The 16123-nt window shown below is 55.1% G+C and overlaps 1 protein-coding gene across 4 annotated transcripts in view; it reads right to left on the bottom strand.

Annotated features, from left to right (window-relative positions):
* Positions 1-490: 490 nt before the first annotated feature.
* SLC26A11 (solute carrier family 26 member 11) overlaps positions 491-16123 on the bottom strand; it is a 36625-nt gene continuing 20992 nt past the window's right edge. For 2 of the 4 annotated variants that reach the window (XM_033182511.1, XM_033182508.1), the window contains 11 exons: positions 15775-15950; positions 15292-15364; positions 12508-12558; positions 8957-9017; positions 8022-8077; positions 7585-7725; positions 6376-6503; positions 5968-6067; positions 5354-5487; positions 2606-2678; positions 491-1332 (listed from right to left, as the gene is read on the bottom strand). In XM_033182511.1, the coding sequence (XP_033038402.1) occupies positions 1241-1332; positions 2606-2678; positions 5354-5487; positions 5968-6067; positions 6376-6503; positions 7585-7725; positions 8022-8077; positions 8957-9017; positions 12508-12558; positions 15292-15364; positions 15775-15950 (1085 nt within the window). In that variant the 3' untranslated portion in view covers positions 491-1240. Of the gene's footprint in view, positions 1333-2605; positions 2679-5353; positions 5488-5947; positions 6068-6375; positions 6504-7584; positions 7726-8021; positions 8078-8956; positions 9018-12507; positions 12559-15291; positions 15365-15774; positions 15951-16123 lie in introns of all 4 variants that reach the window. The other 2 variants (XM_033182509.1, XM_033182510.1) reach the window with 2 other exon arrangements.

Below are 16123 nucleotides of genomic sequence, written 5' to 3'. Positions count from 1 at the left end.
TTTACCCCTAGACTCAATCAAAGCATTCATAAAAATACAAACATGCAGGCAGTCCTCATCTGCTCAGGCTGCTGTGACAGATCACCCCAGCCTGCGGGGCTTAACACGGAGATTCATTTTGTCCTGGTTCTGGAGGCTGGGGTCCTCATGAGGCCTTTCTTCCTGGCAGGCACGTGGCCTGGCTCTTGCTGTGTCCCCTCATGGCGTTCCCTGGGGCGTGAGGGTGCAGAGAACGAGCTCTCTGGCATCTCTTCTCATAAGGACACTAAAGCTATCAGTTCAGGGTCCACCTCTCTGACCTTCATTAAACCCTAGTTACCCCTAAAAGCCCTATTTCCAAACACAGTCACATAGAGGACGAAGCCTTCAACGTAAGGGTCTTAAGGGGGCACGATCCCGTCTCTAACCCAAGCACACATTGAACAGCGGGCTCAGTAAGTTAATTATGATGCATATAGAGACCAGAATACCACGCAGACATTAAAAACCATGTGTTCTAATGCTATTTATTATCACAATAACTCACTGCAAACGACTGCATGAAATATGTGGGTTCCAGAGCCCCATGTATAAAATGATCCCATTTATGTAAACTGTAAACATACATCCACATGCTGACGGACAGGCACGTTTGGGGAGGGGTCTGGAGTGATCACCCAAGTGGATGGGGTTGGGGGGTGGTTTCCTGTATTTTTTACAATAAGCATTTATGACTTTTACAAAATCACCGAAGCTATCACTTTCTCCATTCACAAAACAAAATTATTTTTACATAGAGACTTGACGTCATTTGGCACACCTTGGTTTTCTCTTGGAGAGCGCAGATGCTGCAAACAGGAGCAGACCCGCCTCCCAGACTCCCGCCTGCCCCGTCCCTCCCCTGCAGGTGGCACTGGTGAGCTGGGAAGGTGCTGCGGGCCCCAGGACGCCTCGCACAGCCCAGGCCTTCCCGCCTGGCCCTGCTTCCTCGCACAGTCTGTCATTCTAGAAGACTCTCTCCAAACCACTCTTCCAAAGACGGTCATGCCAGGGAACAGCAGCGAGGTCATTTTCCAGTCATCCCACAGGAAGCCACTGAGCCGACCCCACCCCCGCCGTAGACCTCCAGGCCTGGCTTCCTTCTCCCCCGCAGGTTACCTGCTCAGGGCCAGCATGTCTGTCAGGCGGCATCCAGCATCCAAGCACAGTGGCAAGAACCTTCCGGAACACCCTGCAAACTGGATGCCCACGGGTGGCCCCATTACGCCTTGAGCAGGGTGACCTTGGGGTCCGGAATGGCGTCTTCTCTGATGTTGTAGGGCTGGGCCCCTGGCTCCTGCCTCAGGTGTTTCTCTGCAGAAAAAACAAGCAATTTTTCAAGCACTGAAAGCTCAGAAGTGAGGATGGGTCAGTTCACGCGAAGAGATTAAGGGGGGTCTTTCAGGGTTCTAGAAGGTGCGCTGGAAGGAGCTATGGGCCCCCCAGGTCAGTGTCACTAACTCTGTCAGGGGCTCGGCGGAGTCTCTGTAAGCATATTTTTCAGGTGACGAACGGCCCTTTCTTACCGCTCAGGGTACCCTCCCATCCCACGGCCAGCCCACAGTCTGCTCATCCACCTCCAGTGCACTGCATCTGAGCTGCTTCCTTTTAGCAACAACATGGGTGAGTCTCCCTGACATCACATTGAGCCAACGAGGCTGGTACAACATCCGCCCCCTCACTCTCACAGAGCTGACCCTGCTTCAGCTGTGGCCTCAGTGGAAGAGGAAGAGGCCTGGCACTGGGGCCTGGGACCCTCTGGCCCCTGCTGTGTGGGCTGGGGTGGACGCTCTGCATCACTGGCCCATCCTCTTGTTGACACCTGCTGCAGCTCAGACCTCCAGCGATTGCTGTCTCAGGGCTCAGCGCCTACCCTGCTCCTGTCCCTCCCGTCCCTTCTGTCCCGGGGCTTCTGGATCTCCTGACCCGGCCCTGCTCTGTCCTGGTCCTGATCCCTCGCGGTGTGGACTTCGGCTGGAAGGACATTCTTCCAACCTTCTGCACGAAAAACGTGGGTTCCAGAGCACCAGGTGTGAAATGATCTCATTTATGTAAAACCACAAACACATATCCACACACTGACAGGCAGGTACATATGCATGTTTAGGGGAGGGGTCTGGAGGGATCACCAAAGTGGAATATGCATGTTTAGGGGAGGGGTCTGGAGTGATCACCAAAGTGGACTGGGGTGGAGGTGGTTTCCCGTTTTTGTTTTTGTGTTTTTTTGAGACAGAGTCTCGCTCTCTCACGCAGGCTGGAGTGCAGCGGCATGATCTCGGCTTACTGCAACCTCTGCCTCCTGGGTTCAAGCAATTCTCTTGCTTCAGCCTCCAGAATAGCTGGGACTACAGGTGCCCACCACCACACTCAGCTAATATTTGTATTTTTAGTACTGATGGGGTTTCACCATGTTGGCCAGGCTGGTCTCAAACTCCTGACCTCAGGTGATCTGCCCACCTCGGCCTCCCAAACTGCTGGGATTACAGGCATGAGCCACTGCACCCAGCTGGTTTCCTGTAGTTTTTACAATAAGCATTTACGATTTTTATAAAATCACCAAAGTCGCAGGATGTCTGACTGTGCCCACCTGCTTCTTCCAGGGTGGAGAAGTACTGGAACCCCTTCAGGTCAGCGGACAGCAGGACACGGAGAACAGGGACCTGAGGGACAGACAGACTTTAGCCAGGGCAGGATGTCCCTCTCTAGCACACGGGCAGGCAGCCTGGTGGACACGCAATCTCAGAGTCTCCCGGAGAGGTACAGCTTCAACTCCACACCAGCAAACGGTGAGAAGAAACGCAGCCCAGGGGAAAGCTGTCAGAGGGGGATTTTTTTAAAAATTTTTTTGTTTTTCGAGACAGGGTCTTGCTCATCGCTCAGGTTGGAATGCAGTGGCGTGATCATGGCTCACTGCAGCCTCAACCTCCCAGACTCAAGTGATCCTCCCACCTCAGCCTCCAGAGTAGCTACAGGTGCACGCCACCATGTCCAGCTAATTTTTCCTATTTTTTTGATGGGGTTTCATCATGTTGCCAAGGCTGGTCTCAAAATCCCGGCCTCAAGTGATTCTCCTGCCTCGGCCTCCCAAAGTGCTGGGGTTACAGATGTAATCCTGTGATCCGCCTGGCCCAGAGAAGTGTTTTGTTTTGTTTTGTTTTTGTTTTGTTTTGTTTTAGAGACAGAGTTTTGCTCTTGTTACCCAGGCTGGAGTGCAATGGCGAGATCTCAGCTCACTGCAACCTCCGCCTCCCAGGTTCAAGCAATTCTCCTGCTTCAGCCTCCCGAGTAGCTGGGATTACAGGCATGTGCCACCACACCCATCTAATTTTTGTATTTTTAGTAGGGACAGAGTTTCACTATATTGGCCAGGCTGGCCTCAAACCCCTGACTTCTCACCTTGGCCTCTCAAAGTGCTGGGATTACAGGCATGAACCACCATGTCTGGGCCAGAGGAGTTTTTTTTAAGTGAATCATCTCCAAAGACCATGAAGACATGTGCTCTGCAAATATGACATAGGATGTAACACTTATGAGCAAAGCTCTGAAGGCACATGCCCAAATCTGAAGCCCTGTCCACCATCCTGTGTGACCGTGGGCAGGTTACCTGGCTTCTCTGGGCCTCAGTGACCTCTTCTGGACACAGGGATGAAGACAACACTAGCCGGCCAGGCGTGGTAGCTCACGCCTGTAATCCTAGCACTTTGAGAGGCCGAGGCGGGTGGATCACGAGGTCAGGAGATCAAGACCATCCTGGTTAACAAGATGAAAACCTATCTCTACTAAAAAATACAAAAAATTAGTGGGCGTGGTGGCAGCGCCTGTAGTCCCAGCTACTTGGGAGGCTGAGCAGGAGAATGGCGTGAACTCGGGAGGCGGAGCTTGCAGTGAGCTGAGATCGCGCCACTGTACCTCCAGCCTGGGCAGCAGAGCCAGACTCCATCTAAAAAAAAAAAAAAAGATAGCACTAGCCTCAGGGGCCAGGTTGAAGAGGAATAAAACCCTGACAAGTACCAGCTGTGGCCCACACAGTGGGTATACGGTTCAGTTAGCCTCCTGTTTCATGGCTAGTTCATGAACGTTTCCTCTCAGTGCCTGGGGACACGCCCTAGTCCCCCATGTTCTGCCATCTAGGACTTGGCAGGGAGCACACATTTAATCACAGCAACAGAGACCCCTGCCTCTCTGCAAACACCGGCCACATTCCTGGGATGTTGACCCTGCAGCGTTTGGAAGGCTCCCAGGTGAGGCCTAAGATGCAGGGCCCGGAATCTGGCCCCTACACTTTACCTGCAGCTCTGAACAGGACGGCCTCCATAGAAACCTGTCTTCAGCCTCTGGAAGCCCTGACAGTACGTTTTTCACGAAATTCTATGCGCACCTGTTTTTGTTTTGTTTTGAGATGGAGTCTCACTCTGTTGCCCAGGCTAGAGTACAGTAGTGGGATCTCGGCTCACTGTTACCTCCGCCTCCTGGGTTCAAGCAACTCTCCCAGCCTCCCGTGTAGCTGGAATTATAAGTGCTCACCACCACACCTGGCTCGTTTTTTTTATTTATTTATTTATTTTTTTTTTTTTGAGACGGAGTCTCGCTCTGTCGCCCGGACTGGAGTGCAGTGGCTGGATCTCAGCTCACTGCAAGCTCCGCCTCCCGGGTTCACGCCATTCTCCTGCCTCAGCCTCCCGAGTAGCTGGGACTACAGGCGCCCGCCACCTCGCCCGGCTAGTTTTTGTATTTTTAGCAGAGACGGGGTTTCACCGTGTTAGCCAGGATGGTCTCGATCTCCTGACCTCGTGATCCGCCCGTCTCGGCCTCCCAAAGCGCTGGGATTACAGGCCTGAGCCACCGCGCCCGGCCTTTTTTTGTATTTTTTAGTAGAGACGGGGTTTCACCATGTTGGCCAGGCTGATTTTGAACTCCTGACCTCAGGTGATCTGCCCACCTCGGCCTCCCAAAGTGCTGGATTCCAGGTGTGAGGCACCGCGCCCGGCCTCACCTGTCTCTTTTTGTTTCCTAAAACACAATTCCTCTGAGAGCAGGGACTGACCCTCATTCACCGTGTGTCCCCAGCACTGAGGACAGTGTAGCAGTGCCCACCAGGGAAATGAAGCCATAATGTGACCCCTCAGAGGACTGGGGGCCACCGCTCCCCATTCCACAGGGAGGGACGAGGAAGGCCAGATGGGAACGAGAACTGTTTAAATCAGAGGCAGAGCCAGCACTGGCCAAAGGGCCGTCCAGTATCATAGCCCAGAAATGTCAGATTCACCACGGGAGGCAGGCACAGGAAGGACTTGAGGCAGCTGCTAACCCCTAAGGCAGCCCAGCGCACACCCACCTGCAGGCCCACGAAGGCCAGGACGACGCCCTGCTTCTGGAAGTCCTGGAGGAGCTCGCCAAGCCCCAGCACCACGGTGTAGTCGATGCTGCAGACATGGGTGCACTCCAGGACCAGGCAGCGTGGCGGGGAGACTGGGGAGACAGGTCCGAGCCAGGTCATGCCACGCAGAGCAGCCCAAAGCCGCTCCGCAGAGGCCAAAGGAGGCTCTGGCCGGGGCAGGGGACAGAGAGGCCAGAGTGCTCCATCTCGTGGGGACTGAGTCACCCAGTTGGGGGATTCAGGTGGCAGGACCAGACACACAACTGTTTGATGACAGCAGCAGCTGTTTCCCCCCTAGGACTCGCAGGCCCTTGGCTCCCCTAAAATCAACCCCCCAGAAACAGGAAGGGGACTTGAGGGGCAGGGAAGGAGTGATATGTGGGAAGCCACCACCCTTGCTGCAGCAGTCACTGGCTGAGGCCCACAGGGGACAGTCCTGTCCACTCAGAGACGCCTGAATCCTTGTGGACTGGAGAGTGTCGGGGACAGGGCCTTGGGGTCCTGAACAGCTGGGAGTGGGGGGCAGAGGACAGGGGAGTGACCTCAGACCACCTTGGCCCCCGCCCATGCACCTTCCAGGGCCCGGCTTAGGATCTCCTCCCGCAGAGCCTCCATGGCGGGGAAGGACAGGCCGCTGGCCGGCTGCAGGACCAGAACCGGCCCCTCTGACACCTGCAGGGAGGAGTGAGTCCTGGAGACCGGGCAGCCTCCACCAGGCTTGGCCTGTCCCAAGCAGGAAGCCCCCACCCAACCTAGCGCACTGGAGGGAACTGGGAGTGGGGTGCTAAGGGGAGACCCCCACGGACCCCACACAGTGGGAGAACACCATGGTTTATAGCAGGGTGGCTGCCCGCCTGCCAGCAAGCGGTCCCCTTCAGCAGCGCCCACGACCACCATCACCCCAGACCCTCAACACATAAGACCGTGCCCAGGAGTCCTGCCCCCAGCACACTCCCCACTCAGAGGCCACAGCAGGGTACCTTGGTCTCGGGCCTGGCTGCGGAGTGCAGGAGCATGAGCAGAGACACCAAGGCCCCGGCCAGGATGCCGTACTGCACCTCCCAGAAGCACAGCAGGAAGGTCACGCACAGGGGCAGCAGGTCCAGCCCTAGGAGACGGGCGCTGCTGAGGGACGCCTGGCAGCCACCCAAGCCCCCAACATGGCCCTGCTGACCAGTGAGAGCTTTCTACCCCCCACATATGAGTAAAGGTGCTCATGGACCCAAAGCAGCCCCTGAGGGGACTCCTGAGGACTTGGGGACAACAGCTGCTGACCAGGCCAGGCTTCAAGTCAAAGGCAGGAAATGCCCTCCTCATCCGAGCTGAGCGCAGCTGAGACCTGACCGCTCGGTCCCTGGCCTCCCACCTCAGGGAGGGGAGTGGCAGCGGCTTGTCAGGGCACAGAGCTGGCCTGGGGAGTGGGGCAGGGACCACGTGAACTCTTGAGATCTGGCCGAGAAGGTGCCCTGGGGACAAAGTGCATGGGCTCAGGCCTGGCGGGGATTCCACCTCACATAGGTCAGGCCCGCCCCACCCTGGCTAAGCCTCGGTTTCTAGTGGTAGCGACCATCCCATTCCACGTGGGCATATTAACATGTTTCAGGGCTGTTCAAAAGCCCCAGTGCACTGGCATGCGAAAGGCCCTGGCATGCTACAGGCGTGCAAGAAAATTATCCATCCTTTCACCTGGCAACTTGCTGGGGCTGACCAGAAAATGCCAAGTCAGCTAGGTGAACCCACTCCGTGCTTCTTCCACAAACAAAAGAAAACAACACATGTTAAGTTAAAGGACCTGGCAGTCAGGGCCCGAGTGCAAGGCTGCTCCACTGCCCCTGCTGGTTACCAGGCACGTCTCCCGTCCCTCCCCCAGCTGGGCCGGGCAGAGCGGTGGCTAGAGGCAGCAGGGAGGGTGGAAATGAGGGCAGGGGGATCAGGAGGGGACCCTCCCCCGGGTCAGTGCTCCCCTCAGGACCCCAGGTGTCAGGACAAGGAGCTCCAGCTCTTCCCACTGAGCCTCTGGACCATCTCTGGGGCCATCTCCTGGCCACCCACTCCTCTGTTCCAGGACTGCCCTAACTTCCCAGCCCCAGCCCCGCAGCGGTGGCTGCAGGAAAATGGTGTAGCACAAATGACATTCTCCGCGTTCGGACACTGCATCACAGTGCTCTCCCCGTAGGACGAGAACGTACTCTTAACGCGCCAGAGCGTCCTGAAGATCTTGGTGTCGAACAGCGGGGCCACAGCCATGATGATAACGGCGGCCAGGGCGGACTTGGGGATGTAGTAGAAGAGTGAGGTCAGGTAGTCCAGAGACAGCAGCACCAGCACTCCTGCGGGGTGCAGCAACACGGGGACCTCAGGTCGCAGGGTCCCCCCAGCACGCAGCATAGCAGCTTCCTGTTCAGTGGAGCCCACTGGGGATGGGGGCAGGGGTAGGGCGACGAGTGCCAAGGCCCCTAGCCCCTGCTCAGTCTCCTGCGGTCCCCCTACTCCTCTGTGGCCCCCCAAGTCCCTGTGCAGTCCCGGGGCACACGGCCCATGAGCCAAAGGGACATCTCTTGGGCCCCCTCCTCCCTTTCTCCCACTCTCAGGGCTGGGGGCACAAGGGGAAGATGGAGGGCCTCACCTGTCACCAGGCCCCCCGCCGGGGTGCACACCCCCGACTGAGCGTTCACGGCTGTCCTGGAAGGCAACATAGAGACTGTCAGTCACCAGGGGCCGGGAAAGGGGAGACCTCAGTTCACGCCCTGTGGCTGTTCTTCTGAGGGGACGTCAGCTCCCAGCATGGCTTAGGAAGCAGGCGGGGACTGCAAGAGGGGCAAGGCAGAGAGACTTAGGGTGCAGTCACAGACCGCTGTGCTCAGGCCACCCTGACTATAAGAAGCAGTTCAGGAAGCACACGTCCTTTTGGGTTCCTGCCCCCATCCAGGTGGGGGCCCCACACCCTGCAGGGTGAGCGTCAGCAGCTGGGGGACTGGGCACTGCCAAGCGGTGCCTCCTTCTCTCCTTTAAGCCACAGATCACCCCCATCCTGCTGTCCTGACTGAGGAGGGGCCCTAGGGCGTCTGTGCTAAGCCTCACGCCTGGCTTCTTCAGGGCAGAGCTGCAGCCCTTCCTGTCTCCACGTCCTTTTAGGAATTGACTCTGGCACCAGGAGCTAGAAGGGCTTTGGCGTGCTGGGAACTTTCCAGTATTTGTTTTAGAGACGGAGTCTTGCTCTGTTGCCCAGGCTGGAGTGCAGCGGCGCAGTCACAACTCACTGCAGCCTCAACCTGCTGGGCTCAAGCGATCCTCCCGCTTCCGCCTCCAGAGTAAATGGGATAACAAGGGTATACCACAATGCCCGGTGGAAGTTTCTAGTATTAAACTGCAGGACCATCTATGAGAGTAAAGAAACAGAACACCCTGGAGGGCAGCGGGGTGACCCCCAGCCCTGCCCCTCCACGGAGAGTTCACAGCGGAGGACGGGGCGCCAGGATCAGGGCAGGCAGACTCCTCATCAGGATAACAATGTAAAGGCATCCAACGTGGGCAAACAGAAGTGGAAGACAGGTCACTCACCGTCCAAAGCTGCCTGTGACTGGGTAGGAGGAGACGAAGGAGCCCAACACATTGGTGAGACCTGGGGAGGAGGCAAGACAGGCTGATCAGGAAGGGTAGGCACACAGGATGGAGGGAAAGATGGGGAGGGGATAAAAACCCAGAAGGAAGGCAGAGCTCGCGAGAATTATCCTGGGGGCCTGAGCCTGTGCACTCTTCCAGGGAAGAAAACAGGCCACACTCTTGCAGATGTAGAGCCTAGCCTTTTTTTTTTTTTTCTTTTTGAGACAGAGTCTGGCTCTGTTGCCCAAGCTGGAGTGCAGTAGCACAATCTCAGCTCACTGCAGCCTCCGCCTCCCAGTTCAAGCGATTCTCCTGCCTCAGCTTCCTGAGTAGCTGGGATTACAGGCACGTACCACCACGCCCGGCTTATTTTTGTATTTTTAGTAGAGACAGAGTTTTGCCATGTTGGCCAGGTTGATCTCAAACTCCTGACCTCCGTGATCCACCTGCTTTGGCCTCCCAAAGTGCTGGGACTACAGACAGACATGTGCCACCACACCTGGCTAATTTTTGTATTTTTAGTAGAGATGGGGTTTCACCATGTTGGTCAGGCTGATCTCAAACTCCTGACCTCAGGTGATCCACCTGCCTTGGCCTCCAAAGTGCTGGGACTACAGGCATGAGCCACCACACCCAGTTAATTGTATTTTTAGTAGAGACAGGGTTTTGCCATGTCGGCCAGGCTGGTCTCAAACGCCCGACCTCAGGTGATAAATCCACCTGAGCCTCTCAAAGTGCTGGGATGACAGGTGTGAGCCACCGCGCCCAGTCAGATCCTAGCTTTCAAACACTTCTCAACCAGCCTCTCCTGTGTGACTAGGACATGCCTTCCCCACACAGAACAGAGGGGAGCATCTCACCGCCCAGGAGGGGGTGACAGCTGAGATGAAAGCGCCCGTCAGACAAACTCTAAGTGCTCGGGAGGTCAGTGGCTGCCCACAGTTCTCCACCCAGTTCCTTTCAAACCCAGCACTCCTTCTCATGAGACGACAGCCACAGTGAGGCCAAGATCATGGCTGGCATGCTGCCTCCCCAGGTGATGCTGGCTGCCGGCAACAGACAAAGCCCACGCCTGCAGCATCGCTGAGGCCCAAGAACGGGGATCACTGCTCAGGTAGACCCCACGCTCCCACCAGCATCTGTCTCACCACTAAAACCAGAATCCCTCCTGCTCGCTAAGACCCACAGGGGGTTCTCAGGTCTCAAAGGTGCAGGGCCTGCTCTCAAGGTAGCTTGGGCTGGGGCCAACTCAGTATCAGGGCATCCCAGATGACACAGCCCAGCTCACAGCCCTGAGAGAGAGGGGATAAGGCAAGGAAATGCAGGCGTGGGAGGTCTCAGCAGAGGCCTGCGGTGACCACAGGCTGCACGGGATCATCCTCACTCTGCGACAGCTTGGGCTGGGGACGCAACTCTGTAAGCCAAAGCTGACCAGGGCGACCCCTCCCAGCTTGGCCTTTATGGGCTCACATCAGCCAGCTTCTTGCTGTGCAGCTGCTGAAGCCTATCTGGCCTATCTGAGATGAAGGAATCCCATGGCTGTCACAGTAACCTTGACCTTTGCACTGTCTGCGTTGTATCCCTGGAACTCAGCGTGCCATCAGAATAGTTCTGTGGTATTTTTAAAGTAATGGGAATAGGGCCAGGGGCTGTGACTCAGGCCTGTAATCCTAGCACTTTGGGAGGCCAAAGCAGGCAGATCACCAGAGGTCAGCAGCTCAAGACCAGCCTGGCCAACATGGCAAAACCCCGTCCTACTAAAAATACAAAAATCAGTCGGGCTTGGGGGCAGGCGCCCGTAATCCCAGCTACTCAGGAGGGTGAGGCAGAATTGCTTGAACCCAGGAGACGGAGGTTGCAGTGAGCCGAGACCGTGCCACTGCACTCCAGCCTGGGCGACACAGCAAGACTCCGTCTCAAGTAACAATTATAATAAGTAAAGTAATGGGAATGGGATGCTGTGGGAAATCACATTTGGAAGATTTACTGGGGGACTTCGGGGAGGCCGTGGATTTTCTCGGCCTGAGAGTGTGTGAGTCCTAGGAAGCCCGAGCTCCACCACTCAACTAATGCCTCGCTCTCCATGGCTCGGAGAGGAGCCCGGGCAACGTCCCTTTGTGACCCGACCTGGGTCACTCACTTTGCTGTCAAGAAGCCAAATGGCCCTCACGAAATTGTCAGGGTGGACACCCCTTGGGAAGAAGCCCATGGTGCTTCCTGGGTTACCCTGCGCCAGTCTCATGAGGGGAGAGAAGGAAAGGCAGGAAGGCCTGGGACCCACGATTCAGTCACGATAACTGAATTTAAGATTCACACTGGACTGGGTGCGGTGGCAGGTGCCTGTAATCCCAGCACTTTGGGAGGCCGAGGTGGGTGGATCACGAGGTCAGGAGTTTGAGACCAGCCTGACCAATATGGTGAAACCCCATCCCTACTAAAAATACAAAAAGTAGCCAGGCATGGTGGCACGCGCCTGTAGTCTCAGCTGCTCAGGAGGCTGAGGCAGGAGAATCAGATGAACCCAGAAGGCAGAGGTTGCAGTGAGCTGAGATTGCACCACTGCCCTCTAGCCCAGGCAATAAAGCAAGATTCAATCTGACACACAAAAATATATATATATATATTCACACTGTAGTCTCAAAATATACCACTAAGAAGTCAGCCTGCAGAAATATAACAAGAGGAAACTAAATGGTGAAAGCAGGCACGACCCCCCATCCACAGGCAGGCAACTTAGGGCCCCCGAGTCTTCATGAATCCACCTGCCCCTGCCTGGAGGGAGGCACAGGGCAGGGTGCGGGTACAATCAGAAGACTGCTCTGGACTCCCCCGGCCACAGCCTTCAGCTCTCGACCCTGTCCCTGGCCGCTCCCTCCTCGACGTGGGACATTCCAGGTGCTCCTGGATCTAGACCAAGGCTACAGACCTCAGAGCCGTGTACACAGCACAGATGCTCAGCAAGTGGTCAGACAGATAACAGAGGTCAGCTCCTTATTCTTAGGGGTTAAACTGAGCAGTGTGGAGGTCTGGCAATGAGTTCTTATTAATATTCCAGAAGAGCCAGGTGCGGTAGCTTACGCCTGTAACCTCAGCACTTTGGGAGGCCGAGGCAGGCAGATCACCTGAGGTCAGGAGTTCGAGACCAGCCTGGGCAACATGGTAAAACCCCGTCTCTGCTAAAAATACAAAAATTAGCCAGGCATGGTGGCACACGCCTGTAATCCCAGCTACTCAGGAGGCTGAGGCAGGAGAAACGCTTGAACCTGGGAGGCGGAGGTTGTAGTGAACCGAGATCGCGCCCCTGCACTCCTGCCTGGGTAACAGAGCGAGACTCTGTCTCAAAAACCCAAAACAAAACAAAATATTCCCGAAGAGCCCATTCGGGGCCACCTTTGCCCTCCCAGTTCATCACCACCATCACGGTCTTCCTACGAAGCAGGAGACACAGAGGGGCAGGCCTGGGTCCCTGGAGGCCCACGGGGGGGTCTTCCCCACAGCTGGGGTCTTACCAATGGCCAGCAGCTCCTGGTTGGCATCGATGCGGTAATTATTCTGAGACGCTAAAGGGAACCAACAGTAAAGACATGGTCACTGATATTCAACATCACTCAAAAAGTATTCACAAAATGTAAAACAGATTATGAATTTCTACGTATGGCAATAAGTTTTGTAAATATAACTATATGAATACACATCTAAAATATTCACATACATGCGCATGTAAACATGTGCTTGAATGTATCACAGAGTGGAAAGAGGTACCATACCACGTAATCAGGCCAGGTACGGTGGCTCACAGCTGTAATAGCAGCACTTTGGGAGGCCAAGGCAGGAGGATCGCTCGAGCCCAGGAGTTCGAGACCAGCCTGGGCAACATGGCAAAACCCCATCTCTACAAAAAAATACAAAAGTTAGCCGGGCATGGTGGTGTGTGCCTATAGTCCCAGATATTCAGGACGCTGAGGTGGGAAGGATGGTTTGAGACTAGGAGGTTGAGGCTGCAGTGAGATGAGATCGTGCCACTGCACTCCAGTCCGGGCGACAGAGACCGTCTCAAACAACAAGAAGAAAACATGTAAACAGTAGTTAATTGTGGTAGTAAAACAGATTACGGGTGATTTGTCTCTCCTTTACTCATTTCTGCACTTTTGACATTTTCTACAATCAATGTATATTAATAAACATAGCCATTATTAACAAATTAAAACTTTCAATTAAACAGATAATACAGGATCTTGTTCTGCAGCCCAGGCTGGAGTGCAGTGGCACTATCCCAGCTCAATGCCACCTCGACCTCCTGGGCTCAAGTGATCCTCCTGCCTTAGGATTCCGAGCAGCTGGTACCACAGGTGTGCTCCAGGCCCGGCTAATTTTATTTTTAATAGAAACGAGGTCTCGTTATGTTGCCTAGGTGGGTTTCAAACTCCTGAGCTCAAGCGATCCTCCTGCCTAGGCCTCCCAAAGTGTTGGGATTACAATACTTTTTATAATAAGAAAAACATTTTATTTTATTGTTTTTATTTTTTTAGATGGAGTCTTGTTCTGTCACCCAGGCTGGAGTGCAGTGGAGTGATCTTGGCTCACCATAACCTCTGCCTCCCAGGTTCAAGAGATACTCCTGCCTTAGCCTCCTGAGTAGCTGGGACTACAGGTGCATGCCACCATGCCTGGCTAATTTTTGCATTTTTAGTAGAAATCGGGTCTCACCATGTTGGTCAGGCTTGTATCGAACTCCTGACCTCAGGTGATCCGCCTACCTCGGCCTCCCAAACTGCTGGGATTACAGATGTGAGCCAACGCGCCCACCGAGAAAAACATTTTAAACTGGAAACCTCTCTGATGACCAGTTGAGACGACTGGAAAGTCTAAGATGGGCCATCTCAGAGAGGTGAGCAGGCCAAGATTTGAGGGGAAGGCACAGGAGCATGGATCTAAGACAGAGGTTGGCAAACTTTTCTTTTCTTTCTTTTTTTTTTTTTTTTTTTTTTTTTTTTTTTGTTGAGACGGAGTCTCGCTCTGTCGCCCAGGCTGGAGTGCAGTGGCCGGATCTCAGCTCACTGCAAGCTCCGCCTCCTGGGTTTACGCCATTCTCTCGCCTCAGCCTCCCGAGTAGCTGGGACTACAGGCGCCCGCCATCTCGCCCGGCTAATTTTTTGTATTTTTTTAGTAGAGACGGGGTTTCACCGTGTTAGCCAGGATGGTCTCGATCTCCTGACCTCGTGATCCGCCTGTCTCGGCCTCCCAAGAGTCCCGTTCTGTCGTCCAGGCTGGAGTGCAGTGGTATGATCTCGGCTCACTGCAAGCTCCACCTCCTGGGTTCACGCCATTCTTCTGCCTCAGCCTGCAGAGTAGCTGGGACTACAGGCGCCCGCCACCACGCCTGGCTAATTTTTTTGTATTTTTAGTAGAGACGGGGTTTCACCATGTTAGTCAGGATGGTCTTGATCTCCTGACCTCGTGATCCACCCGCCTCAGCCTCCCAAAGTGCTAGGATTACAGGCATGAGCCACCACGCCTGGCCAAAACTTTCAACTAAACAGATAATACAGGATCTTGTTCTGCTGCCCAGGCTGGAGAGCAATGGCACTATCACAGCTCAATGCCACCTCGACCTCCTGGGCTCAAGTGATCCTCCTGCCTCAGTCTCCCGAGCAGCTGGTACCACAGGTGTGCTCCATGCCCGGCTAATTTTTATTTTTAATAGAAACGAGGTCTCATTATGTTGCCTGGGTGGGTTTCAAACTCCTGAACTCAAGCGAGCCTCCCGTCTTGGCCTCCCAAAGTGTTGGGATTACAGGCCTGAGCCACCATGCCTGGCCCAAAGATAATACTTAAATCTCATCACTTCCTAATGTATTTGGCATTTGGCTACTGCTGATGAGGTTATTTGCACCCACTGTATCTACATGGTGGAGATGCCATAGAATATGGTTGTTCATGCAGATCTCAACCCAGCTCCATGTGCAAACTCCCTGTTCAGCGATGTGACCTGAAAATCAGACAGCAGCATTTACACCATGGACATCGGCAAGGGCCACGAAGCAAAACCTTTTATTTCCACAAAGAGCAGAGGCTGTTACGACACTCACCAGCACACCATGGGGTGGGAGGGCGATGTCTCGTTATAGATCCAGTTTTATCATATGTACATAATACGTATATATCTATCATGAGCATGTATTACGAATTCAAATTTCTAACACTAGTAACAGATAAAAGCAAGCTAGAAAGCAGGCAGGCCTAGCCCAGCCGGCACACTGGGAGGCCTGGGGCATGGATGACAGGTGTCTTACCGAAGGCTTTGGCCACCGCAATGCTCTCCAGGAGGCCCACCAGGGACACCACGGCCAGCCCGGCCCCCATGTCCTGAGAGAGGAGAGAGGGATGGTGAGTGGCCTTCCTAAGGGATAGGACCCGGCAGTGACCCATGAAGGCAGCAAGGAGCCACACCTTCCCACAGGTAACAGGAACAAGTTCCTGTCAGCTGCAGGATGCACCTCCTTGTTTGAAGAGGCGCCAGGTGCTGGGAGGAACACAGTAAATTTATCTCAGCTGGAGTCCAAAACGGGAGAAGCACCCCGGAACGTGACATCCCTGAGCTCGTTGAGCCTGCGTCCAACCTGGGATTCTTTAATGACGGAGATGTCCCTTCCTGAGGACTCAGCTGTCCCAACTGACCTCAGACCCCCGGCACCCAGCAGACGCACCAGGGTAGGGGCCAGGCCAGGGGCCACTGCAGCCTCGGCCACGCCATCCTGGCTCCCGGCTCTGCCCACCTGCACCATCTCGGTGAAGGAGATCGTCCCGTTGGCTGTGGTCACTGAGAAGGGTGGGGTTCGGACTGGCGGGAGCCCGTCAGCTGTCTCCCCTGTTAGGATGAAGGGCTGGTATCCAGTCACCTCAAAGGAGTATGCAACCAGGGCCGCGAAGGAGACCACCAGGGCGTTGCGAGCTAGGAGAGAAGGAGAGGTGCATTCAGGACCCCGCTCCTGGCGAGCGTGGGGTAGCGCGGCTGCCTCCAGATTATTGGGGCAGACACCCCAGGGGCAGAAGAGGCCCCCGCTGGGCCACAGTCCTCACTCTGCACTCTGGGAAACATAGCACAGGCACAAGTGCTATGTGGCA

Source organism: Trachypithecus francoisi, unplaced genomic scaffold (genome assembly GCF_009764315.1).
Source record: "Trachypithecus francoisi isolate TF-2019V2 unplaced genomic scaffold, Tfra_2.0 Lachesis_group20, whole genome shotgun sequence".
Classification (NCBI taxonomy): Eukaryota; Metazoa; Chordata; class Mammalia; order Primates; family Cercopithecidae; genus Trachypithecus; species Trachypithecus francoisi.
The sequence above is the reverse complement of the archived record's forward strand: the minus strand, read 5'-3'. Positions and strand labels throughout refer to the sequence as shown.